The sequence below is a fragment of the Podarcis melisellensis genome (genome assembly GCF_964234715.1).
Source record: "Podarcis melisellensis genome assembly, chromosome: 3".
Taxonomy (NCBI): Eukaryota; Metazoa; Chordata; class Lepidosauria; order Squamata; family Lacertidae; genus Podarcis; species Podarcis melisellensis.
In genome coordinates, this window is record NC_138530.1 from 98,706,484 (window position 1) to 98,723,746 (window position 17,263).

Consider the following 17,263-nt stretch of genomic DNA (forward strand, 5'->3'; position numbering starts at 1 on the left):
TACTTCTTCTGATCACAGAAGGAATTTGTGATTCAGTGATTGACTTCACTAATGGAAGAGGAAGGAGATTTTGGCCAATTCCCCCAGTTCCTGTAGCCTCCAATGCCCATGAAAATTGGCTTCAAGAGTTCAAGCTAAGAAGAATCACACAATGGCGGCAGATGTGATCTTAACAGTGGAAACTCCACCCCACACCCACTAGTTTGACAGGTAGAAGGTGGGGATCGTCACCAGAATGTAATGATGACGGTGGCAGCTAGCAGGTGGTGAAGTTAGCCTTGCAGGGCTGGACAGAGAGACATCTGTGTCCACCACCACCACTGTCCAAAGAGGTTTTGGGTTGTTCTGTAAATCACTGGCATATGAATGCTGCACATGAGGAGTTCAGCACATGGGTTAAGACACCAGGCTGCATGGTACTGCATACCCTATAGGTACCTAATCTAATCTCTGAACACAATCATGATGACAAATAACACACCCTGTGAATGAAAAGAAAATAGCTAAGATTGCAAAACACGCCATGAATCAATTACAAAGGCACTTAAAAACACACTGCATTTCCCATGACTATTTGAGACATATATATATTTGGTGCTACTGAGACCATACATATGTCATGACCACATGTGGAGGTGCTGTAGAGGGGCTGAGGAGGAATGGAAAGGGATCCTGAGCAAGATGGGGAAAATGGAATGAAGACTCCAAATAGTGTCTGATGCTGCAAAGGAGTACAGATGGCCTGGAGGATGGATATCTGGATACTAGGGAGAGGTAAAGCAGGTTGTCAAAAGAATGCCCCTTCCCTACAACCCTGGACACTCGTAACCTCCTGCTTCCAGAGCCTGCTCCTGCCAGTGAGGAGCCTTCCCTTCTGGAGAGTAAGTGATGCTGAGACAACCTTGACTGCATCTCCATGGACACACAGACACCAGCACAGACAAACCTCCCAGAGCCAGCCCACTTGAAGGAATCCCCCTTTGCTTGCCTAGTCTCAAGCAAGCTATTATCACTGTACCCGCCCTGCTCTTCTAAAGAAAGTATGGGTGGGTGTTACTTGTTTGACTGGACTTAGCCATGCATCTGCCTCCTACGTACCTGCTGAACCTTGTAACCTGTATTTTACCTTGCGTACCAATCGGATTTAAGCATGAAAGCCTTGGGCAGCACTAGAACTGGGAGTTTGAGTTCTTCCTCTGGCAGTGAGGGCCAAGGCAACGTAGTCCACAAAATACAAAAAGGTAAAAAAGAAAAAAAAGACCAATACCTTGATAGACAAAATGGAAGCCCCTGGCAGATGCTCCACTCTTGGCACTAAACCTCAAGAGAATCTGATTGGATGTGGCTAAGGGCAAAGTCTCTCCTACAAATTAAAATGAACAGAGAGAAATCATGAGCAAAATAACTAGAGAACAGAAGCCTATGTTCTATGCACACTGGCATGAAACATTTACATTTGAGATGGGTTGTTTTTATGTACTGTTTTATTGGTAGACGTAATACAATAAAATAACTCGCTTTTGCTGAAACTAAGTACCGTTTTTCATAAATAAACTGCAGCATGTTCAAAAACACCTTTTTAAAATTACATTTCTAAACAGCTTGAAGAAAACATCCACCTGCTTATTTGCACTGTTTCCTTCTTACTTACAATGACTTACCTTGGGCTTAGCCCTGAGTTTTGCAACATAATGTTGGTGATATGGAATGTTCCTGTTCACTGTTCCAGTTAGTTGCCTATGCCTTCCTCCTCAATATTCTACTCCCTCTCCTGCTTAGGTTTCTGTCCCCTTCCCACTGCCTCCAACAGACAGCATTCCATACCCATTGAGTATACTTAGGAAAGGTTGTTTTTCCCCTAAGTATGTTTTATACTGGAAAACCTTGGAATTCCTCCATGCATGTTCATATATCTCTCATATGTGAATGTCTCTGTTCTTGGAATGTAAATTCTGGCATTCACTTCTGAACTTCAGAAAAAGAGAGAACAAATACACAAATACATCTAAGCAGTCTGGATTCCTGACTGAGTGGAATGAGATATGTAACTAATGCAAGAAGCATTGTCCTCACTCCTAACTTATTTTATTTGCTCCGATTACATCATAGTTAAATTCAATCTATATGGTTATCATGTCACTGACTTCGCAGCATAATCTCACATTGATCTACTAAAGAAAAAGAATAACTATAGACAGGAACGGCAGCAATGGCTAGGGGAAACAATGACTCTAAACATGAATAAAAAATGGGAATATTTCCACAGCTTTTTAGGAAATATTTTTTTTACCTGAGTGAGATCCAGAAAGTGAACTCAGAAGTCTAGCCTGTGGATATTCTCCATCAAATAATTCCACTACATCGTTTAGAGCTGTTTGAAAATAGGCAAATTGTCCAAACACAACTGGAAAAAATATAATGAAAGAAATGAAGTGCATATTAAATGTAAAACATGACAAATTAGCTTAAGTTTCTTGAGTTCTTTGGGGATAAAAGGAAGATTGTTGTTGTTGTTGTTTTCTAAAGCAACTTGTTGTTTGTACATTATTGGTTCTCACTGTAAGTGCCAATAATTCAACAATCTTCCATGCACTGACATTTGGAAAGTATTGTCAGTGCGGGAATATTCTAAAAATCTTTTGGTGCACAGACATATCCTGACATAATGATTACATTGTGGAAATCCTGGTTGTTGGGATAATGAAAATCTCCATAAAACTAGAATAAAATCTATGAATATGAAAATATAAATGCAAAGAAGATAAATTTTGTGTGGCATCCACTTATTCAGTTGGAAGCCAGCAGACTAATTCTGGGAAGGTACAAAAAGAGTTGCAGGAATTTGCCTGAAGACCAGCTCTGGTATCAGACTTGCCTGCACTGTGCCTGGAGTTGTGGTTTGACTTTAATTTGAAAGAAAGGGTGAGGTGGCAGAGGGCTTCATTTTAATATGCCCAAGGCTGGGGAGAGGTAATGACATGGAGTATATGTAAAAGAGTCTCCTAAGGCAAGGGTCAGACCTTCATTCCAGCCAGTGGATCCAAGCATACAAGGTCTCTGCAGATCTGATTGCTGCAATGACAACGCTTCTCCTGTCAGAAAAAATACATGTCTGGGGAGTACAGCATAGGCATTGCTGCCTTCTAGGCAACAAGACTGAATGCCTGGGTTGTGCTTTCTGGGAAAGGCAAGTTGCCATTCAAGATTTTCACCATCTCTAAATGAGGGGATGGGGGGGGGGGGAGAAGTATAGCTGATATGTCAAATGTATTACTTTCCTTCTGTTCACAGTAGTTGCACACCTATACGGATGTTTCCAAAATCTATTACACCTGGAATCTGAGCAGTGAAGCCAATCTGGCACTTCTGTGCTGTATTTGCACCACACCACCTCCCCACTTTCTTTTCTTGGTAAACAGCCGTGATTTGCCAGTAAGGTACCATCCCAGAACAGCCCATGCTAGAACAGCCCATCCTTTCCTTGCATACTCCAAACTGAGTTGGTTCAAAGAGGGCATTCACACCAGAACCTGGACAGAACAGAATGGATCCCTTCTGTTTTCCCAACAAAACAATGTACAGTGGTGCCTCGCAAGACGAAAAGAATCCGTTCTGCAATTCTCTTCGTCTAGCGGTTTTTTCGTCTTGCGAAGCAAGCCCATTGACAGCTTAGCGGATTAGCGCTATTAGCGGTCTAGCGGCTTTTAGCGATCAGCTGTTAAGCGGCTTATCAGCTGTGAAGTGGCTTAGCGGCCTAGGAAAAGGGGGGGGGAGCAAAAAACCCCGCGGGAACTCGCAATATTTTTTCGTCTTGCGAAGCAACCCCATAGGGAAATTCGTTTTGCGAAGTGCCTCCAAAACGGAAAACCTTTTCGTCTAGCGGGTTTTCCGTCTAGCGGGTTTTCCGTCTTGCGGGGCACCACTATAGAGAGGAATAACCTGCTTCGGCTCATTACTATACACCAAGCAGATGCAAAAGATCCACATGCCCAAAGACTGGTGTTTATGTAGTCTTAATGATAGTAAAGGTAAAGGGACCCCTGACCATTAAGTCCAGTCGTGGACGACTCTGGGGTTGCGGGGCTCATCTCATTTTATTGGCTGAGGGAGCCAGCTGAGGGAGTACAACTTCCGGGTCATGTGGCCAGCATGACTAAGACGCTTCTGGCAAACCAGAGCAGTGCACAGAAATGCCATTTACCTTCCTGCTGGAAGGTAAATGCCGTTTACCTTCCCACTGGACCTATTTATCTACTTGCACTTTGATGTGCTTTCGAACTGCTAGGTTGGCAGGAGCAGGGACCAAGCAACGGGAGCTTACCCCGTTGCGGGGATTCGAACCGCCGAACCTCTGATCGGCAAGTCCTAGGCTCTGTGGTTTAACCCACAGCGCCACCCACATTGTTATGTTAATCAAAACACCAAGTAGCCTTCATGTGCGTCCAACAGCAAAAGCCATGGGCAAAATTGAACTCATTCTACTCTGTGTCATGGTTTTCCTTTGCTATAAACTATGTTTCAAAATACAGTGGTACCTTGGAAGTTGAACGGAATCCATTCCAGAAGTCCGTTTGAGTTCCAAAATGTTCAAAAACCAAATCAGGGCTTCCGATTGGCTGCAGGAAACTCCTGCAGCCAATCAGAAGCTGCAGAAGCCCCATTGGATGTTCGGGTTCCAGAGAATGTTTGCAAAGTGGAACACTCATTTCCGGGTTTGCAGCATTAGGGAGCCAAAATGTTTGACTCGCAAGGCGTTTGGGATCCAAGGTGCGACTGTATTGCCATTGCTTTTTCTATTACTATAAATGTTCATACTGTTTCTTTGTAACATAATGATAAAAATATCCATTTCCTTTGAGAAATAATAAATACTAAATCTTCATTTAGTAGAAATATTTACTTCTAACGGTTATCTCCTTATTAACTATTAAAATATTAGTCCAGCCATAGGTTTTCTCAGCAAATTTAATGAGATTTTAAAAAATATTATGTATGGGGAAATGTCAGAGAATTCATCAGCAGTACTATGACGCAAAGAAATTACATGTCTATTTGACCACAAGGTGAGTGGGGGAAAGCACTTTGTAACTCATACTTTAATGTCGTAAATATGTCTCCTGTATAAAACTCAAATAGGCTTTTATTGTAATTGCCATCTCAGGACACTAATAATTCTGAATGCTCAGTGATTTCTTATTTAAATGCTCCAATGCACCAGTCTTTTATCCATCTCTCGTTTATACCCTCTAGAGCTGGCAGGAAAGAAAAACACAGTAACCAAGTGTAGTGTTATCTGTTGGGAACTATAATGTTGTAGACACATTATCTCATACTTTATTCCAGGTCTAAAGTCAACAAAAATACACCCTCAGTCAAAGAGTAATGCAATGCCTCCCATGATGCACAGTGGAGTTAGCTGAGTGAGACAATGAATCACTGAAATGTGTTATCTGATCGAATTTAGTTAATTCCCTCATTGACAAAACTGCATTTATCTACTGTGAAATTGTATCTCCTCGGTATCAAGGGAAAAGAGAATTCCGTTTTGGTTTTTTTAAAAATAAGCTTATTTTTAAATTGCAACAAAATCTATTACTTTTTTTTGTTAGTTTGGCCATCCACCCCCTTCCACCCCCCCCCATACATATCTCTAAAGGGGAAATTTTATTTATGTCAAGCACATACACACACACACACACACACACTTCAGTTAAATAAACATTTCTCATGGATATAGAGCTTGTAGGAACAATTTATTAGCTCAATCCAGTGGTGTCAAACTCAAATGAGTTGGATGGGAAATTCCCACCCAGCGTAGACATCTGAGGCAAAGCCAATGATTTTCCACTGAAAAATGTTAGTTCTACTTGAACTCAACACCAAACCATCAATTCCACCATAAATTGGGGAAGCTGAAATACAGTTCTTACAGCTGTGCCAATATGTCTATCCTTAAGCATTTGTAGCTTGAACACAACAGCAAAGAGTGAATTAGTGGATTTCTAGCACAGAAAACAGAACGACGTGTATGAAGAATGGTAGGTTAGCTGTGGGTCACACTGGAACCCTCTAAAGTGACCTGATGAGGCCCACAAATCTTATGTTTGACACCACATGACGCAGAAGTCAAACTAGCTGAGTCTAAAAAAATCTGCCTAGATTAATGTCCCATCCAAACTTCTATTTGTCCCTCGATTTCAAGTGATTTCAAGTAATGGGTCTGAGCGGTGGTTTTTTTTGGGGGGGGTGCTCTGCTGCTTTCCCTGTGAAAACCCATTGTTTACTACTGGTTTGGAAGAAACATTGGTCTGCTGAAAACCTGATTTCTTTATTTTATTTTTAACAGTATTGTTTTACTGTTTTGGTGTTTGCCACCCTGGCCTCCTTTGGGAAGAAGGGTGGTTTAGAAATTTGACAAATAACAGCAACAGCAGCAGCAGCAGCAACAACAACACGATTTTTAAAAATCCAATTAACTAATGTATCCTTTCATTCTATAGCATGCTATGTTTAAAAAGGGTAAAGGGACCCCTGACCATTAGGTCCAGTCGTGGCTGACTCTGGGGTTGTGGCACTCATCTCACTTTATTAGCCGAGGGAGCCGGCATACAGCTTCCGGGTCATGTGGCCAGCATGACTAAGCCGCTTATGGCGAACCAGAGCAGTGCACGGATACGCCGTTTACCTTTCCGCCGGAGTGGTACCTATTTATCTACTTGCACTTTGACGTGCTTTCGAACTGCTAGGTTGGCAGGAGCAGGGACCGATCAATGGGAGCTCACCCCATCGCGGGGATTAGAACCGCCAACCTTCTGATCGGTAAGTCCTAGGCTCTGTGGTTTAACCCGCAGCGCCACCCGCGTCCCAGTTTATTTTAGAAATAGATGCCTTCAATCCCAATCTGGGCCAAATGTATGTCATAGGTTTCTATGGTGTTTCCACAAGTTGTAATCCCAGTTGCAGCACCAAGACCACTCCGGGTGCCATGTCTATAGCAAGTGTGTGCTGAATAAAGTCAATCGGACAACCACCTGGGATAAAATTGGCCACAACGTTATAGATTCCAGACATAGGTGGATTTTGGCTCAGACATTGGGTGCATATCTGCCTCAGCCTCCTGCTGGAGGGCTGAGACATTTCAGGGTTGTGCCGGGGATTAGTGCCTCTACAAGATGCCTATCTAGTGTGAAGGCCACCCTCAGGCTGCTACTGGAACCTCTATGGCCATAGACTCTACCCTTGGGCTTCTGGACAGAGATTTCCAACAAGAGCATTTTAACGCAGTGCCCTGAATATGCTGCAGACCACGTAGAGGGGTCTTGGCGTGGTTGGCGGACCAGAGTGGGAACTTCTGACTCATAGTCCACCAGCGAGGCTTCACCCACTAGGGGTCCAGTGATTGGGAGATTTGGCAGGCAATCCTGCCCTATGATGCAGCCAGCCGGGGGATGAATGCTAACATACAGCTGACCTTTACAATCTGGCTGCCCAGGGATGGTGCAAGACCACGAGGGGCCACTAACGCCACCCACCCAGAATGGGGAAAATCAGCCATTATACAGACATCACCTCTAATTTGTATTTCATTTTGTGTGTGTTATTTTTTTTTTGGGGGGGGAGTACATGGATCAGGGTCCAAAAGCAATTCTTGGCATTCAAAGAGCTTGTGTACACCCAGTGCGATTTTTTGACTTTTTTGTTTTCGGTCGCAGGTAAGTCCTCCCCAAATCCCATATTGTAAATGCATCCTGAAAGTTTACTCAAGGTTACTAGATGGTGGTAGTGGGTTACTGTTTGAATGAAAGGAGGCAATACTCCCTTTGGCAGATAGAACTGGAAACTCAAATCTTTGGATTATGCCATATGTTTTAAAAAAAGAAAACCTACTACGTTGTTGCTGTTGTCTCTGATACTGTGTATGAGCAAAAATGAATGAATTCTTATTCCCATATAAAAACTTATGTACTCAGTTATAGTTCATTATATGTTCTGATTATTGGTATCTTCTGTGGTTAACTCTGCTCTGTTGATTGCCCTGGAGATTGTAGAGCCTTAAAACTATTCTTGCAAAATAGAATAAAAATAATAATCTTGATAAATATTCAGGAGCTACATACAATGTTAGCTGTGTTCATTCATGAGAAACAAAATACCTTTGGTTTAGCTCAGCAACTTGTACACCGAGAACAAAATCAGAATGAAAGAATTAGTGACTGCTACACGTCAGAATAAAACTTACCAAATTCCTTAGGCACAGTAATTGAATATTGACAAGTCTGCCCAACGGTGTAGTTTTGAGGGTAATTTGGTGATAGAACTACTCCATCTGAGCCAATATACTGACCCCCACAGGGAGCTGGAAAAAAGAAAATGTGTAAACATTAAACTGAGGGAAAGTGCTATTGAACTGCAATCAGATTAGAACTCATCGCATTTAATGTGCTGGCAATGCATGTTTGCTCAGAAGTCAAGTCCCACTGTGTTCAGTGAAGCTTACTCTCTGGAAGGTGTTTAGGATTTCAGCCAGTTGAAGTCCACAGTTATAGCCACATGTGAGTGGGTCTTCTTCATGGTGGCCAAACAGATGTCTGTGGGAAACCCACAAGCAAGGTTCAAGCATGAGAACACTCTTCCCTCCTGTGATTTCCAGGCATTCAAAAGTATTACTGCCTCTGAATGTGGAAGCAAAGCACACCCATCATGGCTAGTAGCCTTCAGTAGCCTTATCCTGTTAGAACCACCTCCCTTTGGAGATTAGGAAGGCACTGATGATTGTGTGGCATCAAGAAAGACATACCTGTTCACTCAGGTGTTTTTAGCCACTAGTACAAGTTCTTTAGCATCTTCAGTTTGGTTTTTTAAAAGACAATGTTTTAGTTGCGTGTCTCCTTAGAATGTTTTATTATTCTGTTTCGTGTGTGTGTGTGTGTGTGTGTGTGTGTTTCCTATGAAGTGCTCTGGTATTCTCTGACTGAAAATGGTTTCAAAATTATTTTTAAAAATAAATAAAAATTTGCTAAGAGGTAAGTTGTATGGAATGTACCTCAATGCATTCTGCAAAGATAGAAACACAAATCTGCATTTGAGAAAGAGAGGGAAAGAAAAGTCATACACTATAATTCTCATGGTAAAGGTAAAGGTACCCCTGACCGAATTCTCATGGTACTCTTCAACAACATCTCCACTGACAATATAAAGCTTATAACCAAACTTCTATCTAGGTCCTTTCCTATCCTGCTCTCTGCTCAATTAATATGTGATAGAAAGATATATAGGATAATTTAAATTGCAAAACAGAGAGATTAAAATCCATGACGGATCGTGTGCTCTGTGGGTTTTGCTGACATCCATCCACATGATTATGTATGCTGGGATTTGTGACTATAAAAAACAACAACACTTTTTTCACATCGGGTAAAAAATTATTGGAGTTCCAATACTTCGACATATCTATCACCTGTTACCTACAAACACTGACCATTTCAGAACGGCCAAACAGAACAAAAATGTTTCTGCCGGGGATGAAGACTAAGGGATTGTGCTGAAGGTTTTGCAGTAGAGGGATTTTTCAGAGGGATTTGAAGTGAGAGAAGCAGCAAAGGGAAGCAGCAAGGGAGAAAGGACAAGCAAGGAGCCTTTAGGTGGCTTGGGAAACTGAGTAAGTGTCGCAGGGAGGAACATACCAGGCAACGAGAGCAGAAAACTTTAAATTAGAACATACAGTACAATTGAATAAGTTACTCCAAGTACTGAAGCCTCCAATGAAACCTGGGGCCATAGACTGGTGCAAAAATGCTTCATACTTTTCATTCCAACAGCGGCCTATCACTAAGTCGAGTTAAGAGAGAAGAGTTCCTTTATAGTTCATCCAACTCCAAATATTCCTGAGGAAACTGACATGGAGAGATCACTGGCTGAGAAGGCTTAAGCTGTTTTCAGAATGCCTTAAAACACGTTTTGTTTTCTTAATGTATATGACAGTTGTGTCTAGTGCCCTGGACTTCTTTAGGAGAGAATGTAAATTGAAATAATCATAATCATCTTGTGTAATACTAGCTAGAAGAAAGTAGCAGCGACAGGAGGAAAAGGCAAGGCATCAACTGATTGGTTTCACAATGGATGTGTGCAACGAAAGAGGTCCCATGAAGCTGTTTTGGGACTGGTGTTATTAAAGTTATTTATAATTGATTTAATAAATCAGGAATGAATACTGAAGAAGCCAACATGGCAGAGGATACCAAGCAGACTGTGAACTTCTCGAAAAGTACATTTCAAAAGCATGGGCGTCTGGGCAACAGCATGGCAGATTAGATTCAATGTATATGTCTACTTTAAATGCAAAGTGATGCACTTGAAATAGACATATGCACATTGATGGGGTCTAAATTGGCTGTCACTACTCAAGGAAGAGATCTCGAGGTCACAGGGGAAAGCTTATTGAAAACATCAGCTCACTTTGCTGTGACAGTGAAAAGGAAAATTTGATGTTAGGATTATTATGAAAAAAACAAAAAAAATAGATGGCAAGTATTACAGTGCTATTATATAAATGTATGGTGGACTCAGGTTAAGAATATGGTCTGTAGTTATGGTCACTCCATCTCAAAAAAGATACTGTATTGCTTTATTGTATTTATTGTATTTCTGGGAAACCTATGGAACAGGGCAATCAAAATGATCAGCAGGTTAGAGAATTTTCTCTGCAGAGAAAACCTTAAAAGATCCAAGAAACACAGGAGATATTACTCTTTCCCAGGATGCAGTCACCCAGTGAAGCTGATTGACAGTAGGTTCAGAGCAAACAAAGTAATGTGTTTCTTCATATAATTCCTAATTAATTTACGGAATAAATTACCCCACAATGTAGTGATGATCACTAGTTTAGATGGCTTTTTCTTTTTTAAAAAAAGGATTAGACAAATATGTAGAGTACATTTAAATAAATTTCTGTCAGTGACTATTAACCTTTATATTAAAAATGGAACTCCATATTCAGTATGCTTCTCATTGCCCACTAAGGTGAAAAAATTACACAGCTCAGTTCTGTGCAAACTCCACAGATGTCTCTGCCTGGTAAGTGCTGACAGCATGCAGCTCAAGGAGCATCTTGATGGTGGTCTGATGCAGAAATAATAACATTTTAGTAACATTTAACATAATAATAACTGCTGCTCCTTCTATTAATCCTCCTTCCCAACTGTGTGCTGGGTCCTGCACAGAACTTTGATGTGAACTATGTTACAATCTTTTCTTCTTCTTTTTTGATGAGGACATTTTTGAGAAGGGAAAATGGATGGATAAATAGATTGAAATACCTGAAATCAACCAAGATGGTCCATTTATGGCCAAACTTGATGAGCCACTGGGAGATTTGTGACTGAATCTACCATGATTTCTGTTCAAACACAGACACTTATATATCTCCCTTGCCAAAACAAACAAACAAACAAACAAACAAACAAACAAACAAAACCAGCTTTGGGAGTAATTTAGATTAGGAATATATGGCACAGGGAGACTTAAACTGGAAGCCTATAAAATTTTACCTGAGGTTAACGCCCATTTAATTTTATGTGATGTAAACAAAATGTGGTGTAAACAAAAATAGGATTGCACTGTTAAATGCCCACTTCTCCAGCTCTACTTCCCTCATCTGATTCAAACCATAGATCTGGCTTATGCAACGTAACAAACAGGCCCAAGGTTGTTCTCAATCACTGTTGCACAATCAACTTAATTGTACAAGTTAGTTCCATTCTGACGGCCCTGCAAAAATGATTTCCGAACTTGCATGGAACATATATCCTTGAGCAAATGTGAGGGTTTTAGCTTTGAAAGCAGAAAATGAGAGTATCCCTGGAGACTTGATATTACAGAAGACTTTGTGTGCAGAGAAGCAAGTGACACACTGCTCTCAGATTTTCTTCCCTCAAATAGCACTAAGAAAATAAATAGCGATTTAGACCGAAATCCTCAACACATCCCTTCCCTAGTTACCAAGAAACATCCTTGAACATAACTGTGTGCAAGTCTGCAGTCTGTGTGCAACAGGATCGCTGTGGAACCAAGGTGCTAATTTGCCACTTCTCTGATGTACGCACATTTCACAGCTTCTCAACTGCAGCTTCGAAGAATGATATTCCCCATTCGAAAAACTCAGTGGTTTAAAGAAGACAGAAAGACACTTCTACCCACATGAGAAGCCTCCTCCCTCAACTTCTGCCAACTTCTCCTCCTCATGAGAGCTCAAGTGCCATATCTCATGCCAGAATGGCATGGTCCCTTGGCCCTCAAGAGTTACTTTGCAGGCGGAAAAGACTAGTTGCATGAACTGAGTTCCGGTTACTCTTCGTTGGATCCAAGACTATCTATCTATATTAGAGCTGGGCAAAGGAATAAAACCAGCCTTTAAAAAAAAACACCAACAATTTCAGGGATAGGTGAGAGAAAATGTGGCCTGACATTTTTCAGGGGAAGGACAACTTTCTTGTGTGGTGCTACAGGGTGATAGTGTGTGCATATAGCTGGAAATATGTTTGCATTTTATAGCCCAATGGGATTGTGCTGCAATGTTTGCTTGAAACACGAAAATGGAGTTGTCAGCAATCAGATGAAAGATGTCCATTATTTGCCAAAGGCTGCATCTTTCTTGTAGCTGCCAAGACTTTTTTCCTAGCAAGTAACTACATTCTCTTTAGATTTTTAAACCTGCATTCATATCCTGCTTTGAGACATAAAAGCTTTCAAGCTAAAATATAGGGAAAAGCAGTTATTCAAGAAATAGAAATCCAGCATACTGCCTTCAAAATAATTCTAAATATATTGCAATCCTGTAAGAACCACTTCTTCAATGGGGCCTGCTTCTAAGATGAAGGTGTACAGAATTCCAGCCTTAAGGTGCAATCCAAACTCCCCACTGCCTCCAGGGCTCTGCAGAGAGGTGGAGCCCCTGCCACATCTGCAACCACATCATTTCATTGGCTTCAGAAAGGGGGCGGGATTATATACAGTTGCCCACACCCTCTCTTGAAACACGCCTGTCTGTTCAGCAACCAGTGGGAGGACAGCTCAGCCCGAAGAACTGAATAGAATGACATCTCCACTCAATCCAACCCTTGAGACTGGTGGTGGAGGTAGTAGTTGGACTGCTCTGTCAATGTATTCTCTTGAGAAGTAATTAATGTTTCAATAGGCTTCAGTATCTGGTTTTTAACCTTTTATTATACACTCCATCAATCAAAAGCTTTAAACTAACCCCCGTCTCATGCAATGAAATCATGAGCTAGACATGAGGAATTATTTTCTGTTTTTAAACTATATTGATATTTACTACTTTAAAATGTACTGGGATACCATCATCATCATCATCATCGACAATCATCATCAGCAACAATACTGCATCACCATCGGCAAATACCTCTGGAGGAAAACTAATAATTTGGAGAAGTTTTGGTAAGTCTTTAGATAAGTAAGAAATAACAGAGCGAGAGAGAGAGAAGATCTTTCACAATTTATTGATTTAAGACATCTGTCTTTTCCCTCGGTGCAACTAGCATATTTTAAGTTATTTAAATATAAAAATAATTAGTGCTTCACTTTCAATAAAACCCCATTAAGAACTCCATTCTGCCACAGAATGTCACTAAGGGCTCACCAACACTTCTGCTTGCCTAGAAAGCAGAGGCCCAAGAAGTTTTTCACTTCTTGTGTGTCAGAGTGGTTTCCCCTTTGCCCCACTGCATTCCCCCAGAAAACCCACACTTTAGCAATAAATCAGAACAAATTTGATGGATGTTTGCTCTGATTCAGCACTAAAGGGGAAAGCAGTAGGTGGGCAAATGAAAGTCTTGATGAGCCCTAAGGCAAGAACAGCTTATCAGTGGGAGGCTGGCAGGGCCATCCGTCTGGCTTTACTAAATTAGAATTAGGTTCAACAGGATCTTCTTCATCTGCTAACTGAAGGAAGATTTAGGAACATAACATAGAAAGCTGCCTGCTATCACATAGGACTATTTGCTCATCTAGTCCCATATTGTTTACTCTGACTGAGAGAAGCCTTGTGGGATCTCAGGCAATAGTATTTCACTTCCACTCACTACCTGATTCTTTAACAGGAGACACAAGGGATTGAACCTGGGATATTGCAGTGGGCACTCAACAGAGATGGGTTTGTGATAGGAATTTTGAGGTTTTAGATATATGGTAATGTTCATAAGTGTACTAACCAAGGACGTACATAGATCAGCACAGGAAGACCGACCTGAAACCATTTTGATTCCCAAACTGACCAAATATTTTCCCTGCAAGGAGGGAGGGAGCTTTCCCACTGTCTCAGGAATTGAGTAATCAACATTTTAATGGGTGACAGACTATCAGGAAAGGCAATCAGATAACCTGGCAAACAGGAAAAACAACATTCAAATTTCTGTTTTAGACCGCCTTTTCTGTGATGTATGTATGATGTTCCTGGGGGTGGTCTTGATTTACAGGGTGGCAATTTTAAAAGTCTTTATAAGGCCTTGTGCGCCATTGTTCTTGGTTCCTCCTCCTTTCCTGCAAGTGAGGGGAGCAACAGATCAATAAAGATCAAGCAGCTTTGCTTCTCAATATTCTCTGGCTGGCCTCTGTTATTTTCTCCTATCAATAGAGAACCTACGTTAAGGACTCTGTATGGGTTCTTGGATACCCCATAAGGGAAAAGGGCAATTTTTGTTTACAACAGGTTCCTCCCCCAAAACACACTCCAGCCTTTCCTTCCCTTATATCATCAGTAATGAGAACAGCAGTAAAAGTGAGCAGCAAGAGAAGGTAGGTTTTCTCCCCTCCCCACCCCTTCCTTCCCCCATTGGCCCATCACACTGGCTCATGTTGGCTAATAGCATGGCAGTGCACATGGGACAAGTTCTTCCAACCTGCAGTTGCAGAGAGAAAGCACCCTCCGGTTCAGTACATACCATTGCAAGATGGCAACACTCTGTTCCATGCAGGTTTTCCATCCGCACCAATCACACAAGTGATAGTGGAAGGATCGATAATTTTGTAGCCCGAATCACACTGGTAAGTAATACTCGATCCGAGTTTAAAGTCTGCTCCAATTCTAGTTCCATTCATTATGTTGCCAGGGTCAAAACAAGCTTCCCGTGGTTTTTCTAATTACAAAGAGAAAGAGAGAGAAGGAGAATTAAGGCATTAGGGATGCCAGTCCACAAGCACTCGTGGGATAAAATGTAAGACTCAAGCTGAGCTTTCGTGATAATCACTCTTCATTTGAGTACTGTTATCACTTCCAAATATATTAGAGAAGCAAAAACATGAAAGGGGAGGACAGCAGCGTAGAGACCCCTATCTTTTCAGATAACAGTCAGTGAATGAATTAGAGCAGATCCACACCATACATTTAAAGCACACCCAGCCCACGTTTGAAGCACACAACTTCCAGCAAAGAATCTTGGGAAGTGTAGTTTATTCAGGGGGGGTGCAAATTGTAGCTCCCTGAGGATGAAACTACAGTCCCCAGGATTCTTTGAGGGAAGTCATGTGCTTTATACTTGCACTCTATACGCCTGTTTCTCCAACATACAAAGGGCCTCATGCTGTCTCAGAATATTGGTAACTAAGAGCGGCAAACACCTGCAAGCCCGTAACTGGCCATGGATGAGTTAGGCTAAAGGGGGGTGGGTGGGCATGTAATAAGGTTAAAGAATATTGGGAAATGATTTATAATAAGCTGGAAAAAAATGTTTAAAACAACCTTCCCAAAAAGACCAGAGGCCTTTTTGTTAGGAAAAGTTCGGACAGAGGTTCCTAGGTGTCAGAAAAAATTATATATGTATGCAACAATGGCGGCTCGAGTTTTCTTTTGTGGGGTCCCAGGCAAGGAGGACTGGCAACTTAAGATGACAGAATATGCAGAACTAGCATGTTTAACATATATAATAAGAGAGGAAAAAGAACAAATATTCAAAGAGTGGATTTTTTTGCTGAGTATATGGGAAATAATTGGACACAGCTGAAAATGCTGGCAGCATTAAGATAAATTCAACAGTGTAACTAATATTTGAGTGATGTAAAATTGGAAAACTGACCAAAATGGCTATAGTAAAATACGCAGGATTGATAGACAAGTAAAATGAACCACGGAAGGGGAAGGAGGGCAGTCTTTGGATACTGGTATTATGTATAATGTTTATTTTTAAATGTAAAAAGGAAAACTTAATAAAAATTATTGAGAGAGAGAGAGAGAGAGAGAGAGAGAGAGAGAGAGAGAGAGAGAGAGAGAGAGAGGGGTTAAAGGGAAGAACTTAGGACAGATGCCCATGATTGCTTCAGGGCAAAGGAGAAAGGAACTAAGCTCATCCATGTCTATGGCCTTAAAGCTATCACAGAGGATGGAGTGCCTTGAACTCTGGAAAGGAATGTGGTTTGCACATCTGGGAAATGGAAGGGGTGTGTGTCCTCTGTTGTTTGTTGATCCTTACTGTAGCAGGTTGAACAATGAACAAATTTATTAACTGGAATAAATACAGGCCTGCAGCAGGCTTTCTGTTAGTCCAAGAGAAGACAAGGAGAGTGGGAGTCTGTGTCCTGGGTCTTGTCAGCATCGCCCTTGAGCCAGTGTACCAACTGGACTCATGCACTACAGCCCCGACTGGGCTGGGCGAGCTGGGTAGCACTGCCAGAGACCTCCGTTTCTCACAGGAACTGGTCACAGTGCTGTGGACTCACAGCTTGGAGCTGAAAGCACCGGATTCACTGTCTCAATAATGCAGTCGTTGCGCAGCAGCGTTTTGCAGAGTCTTGCAGAGTATAAACCACTCGGAGAGCAGCTCTGTAAAGTATCTTCTTTTATTCTATAACTACAGCTATAATACAAACTATATACAGAGCTAAATATTCTGAGCATACATCAATGCTACTCTGAGTGCCTGCAGCTGCTCTTAGCAGCAATCTTATCTCTAAATACTATCTCTTGCACTCACTCTCCGACACACTGACTCTCTCTCACACACACAGAGACTCACTCACTTGACTAATTAAGTAGAGAGCAGTACATTGCTCCTCCTCTCTGTAGAGTCAGCAGAGACCTCAGGAGATGATCAGGAGATTCTTGGGTATGGGAGGGGTGAAATCTCCTCAGGTCTAAGTATAAAATGCTTCCATATATAATCTGTTTAGTTAAGATATGTTTGGGGCTTTACTGGGCTAATAAGAGTACTGGCCTAAGAGAAGGGAATCCTTTGCTTCTCTGAATGTGTAAATAAGC

The 17,263-nt window shown here is 41.5% G+C and overlaps 1 protein-coding gene across 2 annotated transcripts in view; it reads right to left on the reverse strand.

Moving 5' to 3' along the window:
* The window catches only part of CSMD1 (CUB and Sushi multiple domains 1), a 355,527-nt gene that overhangs the window by 130,742 nt on the left and 207,522 nt on the right, over positions 1-17,263 (reverse strand). For both annotated transcript variants that reach the window (XM_081905886.1, XM_081905887.1), the window contains exons 25-28: positions 14,955-15,149; positions 8,240-8,356; positions 2,291-2,404; positions 1,268-1,363 (exon numbers count right to left, since the gene is read on the reverse strand). In XM_081905886.1, coding sequence (XP_081762012.1) covers positions 1,268-1,363; positions 2,291-2,404; positions 8,240-8,356; positions 14,955-15,149 — 522 coding nt within the window. The remainder of the gene's footprint in view (positions 1-1,267; positions 1,364-2,290; positions 2,405-8,239; positions 8,357-14,954; positions 15,150-17,263) is intronic.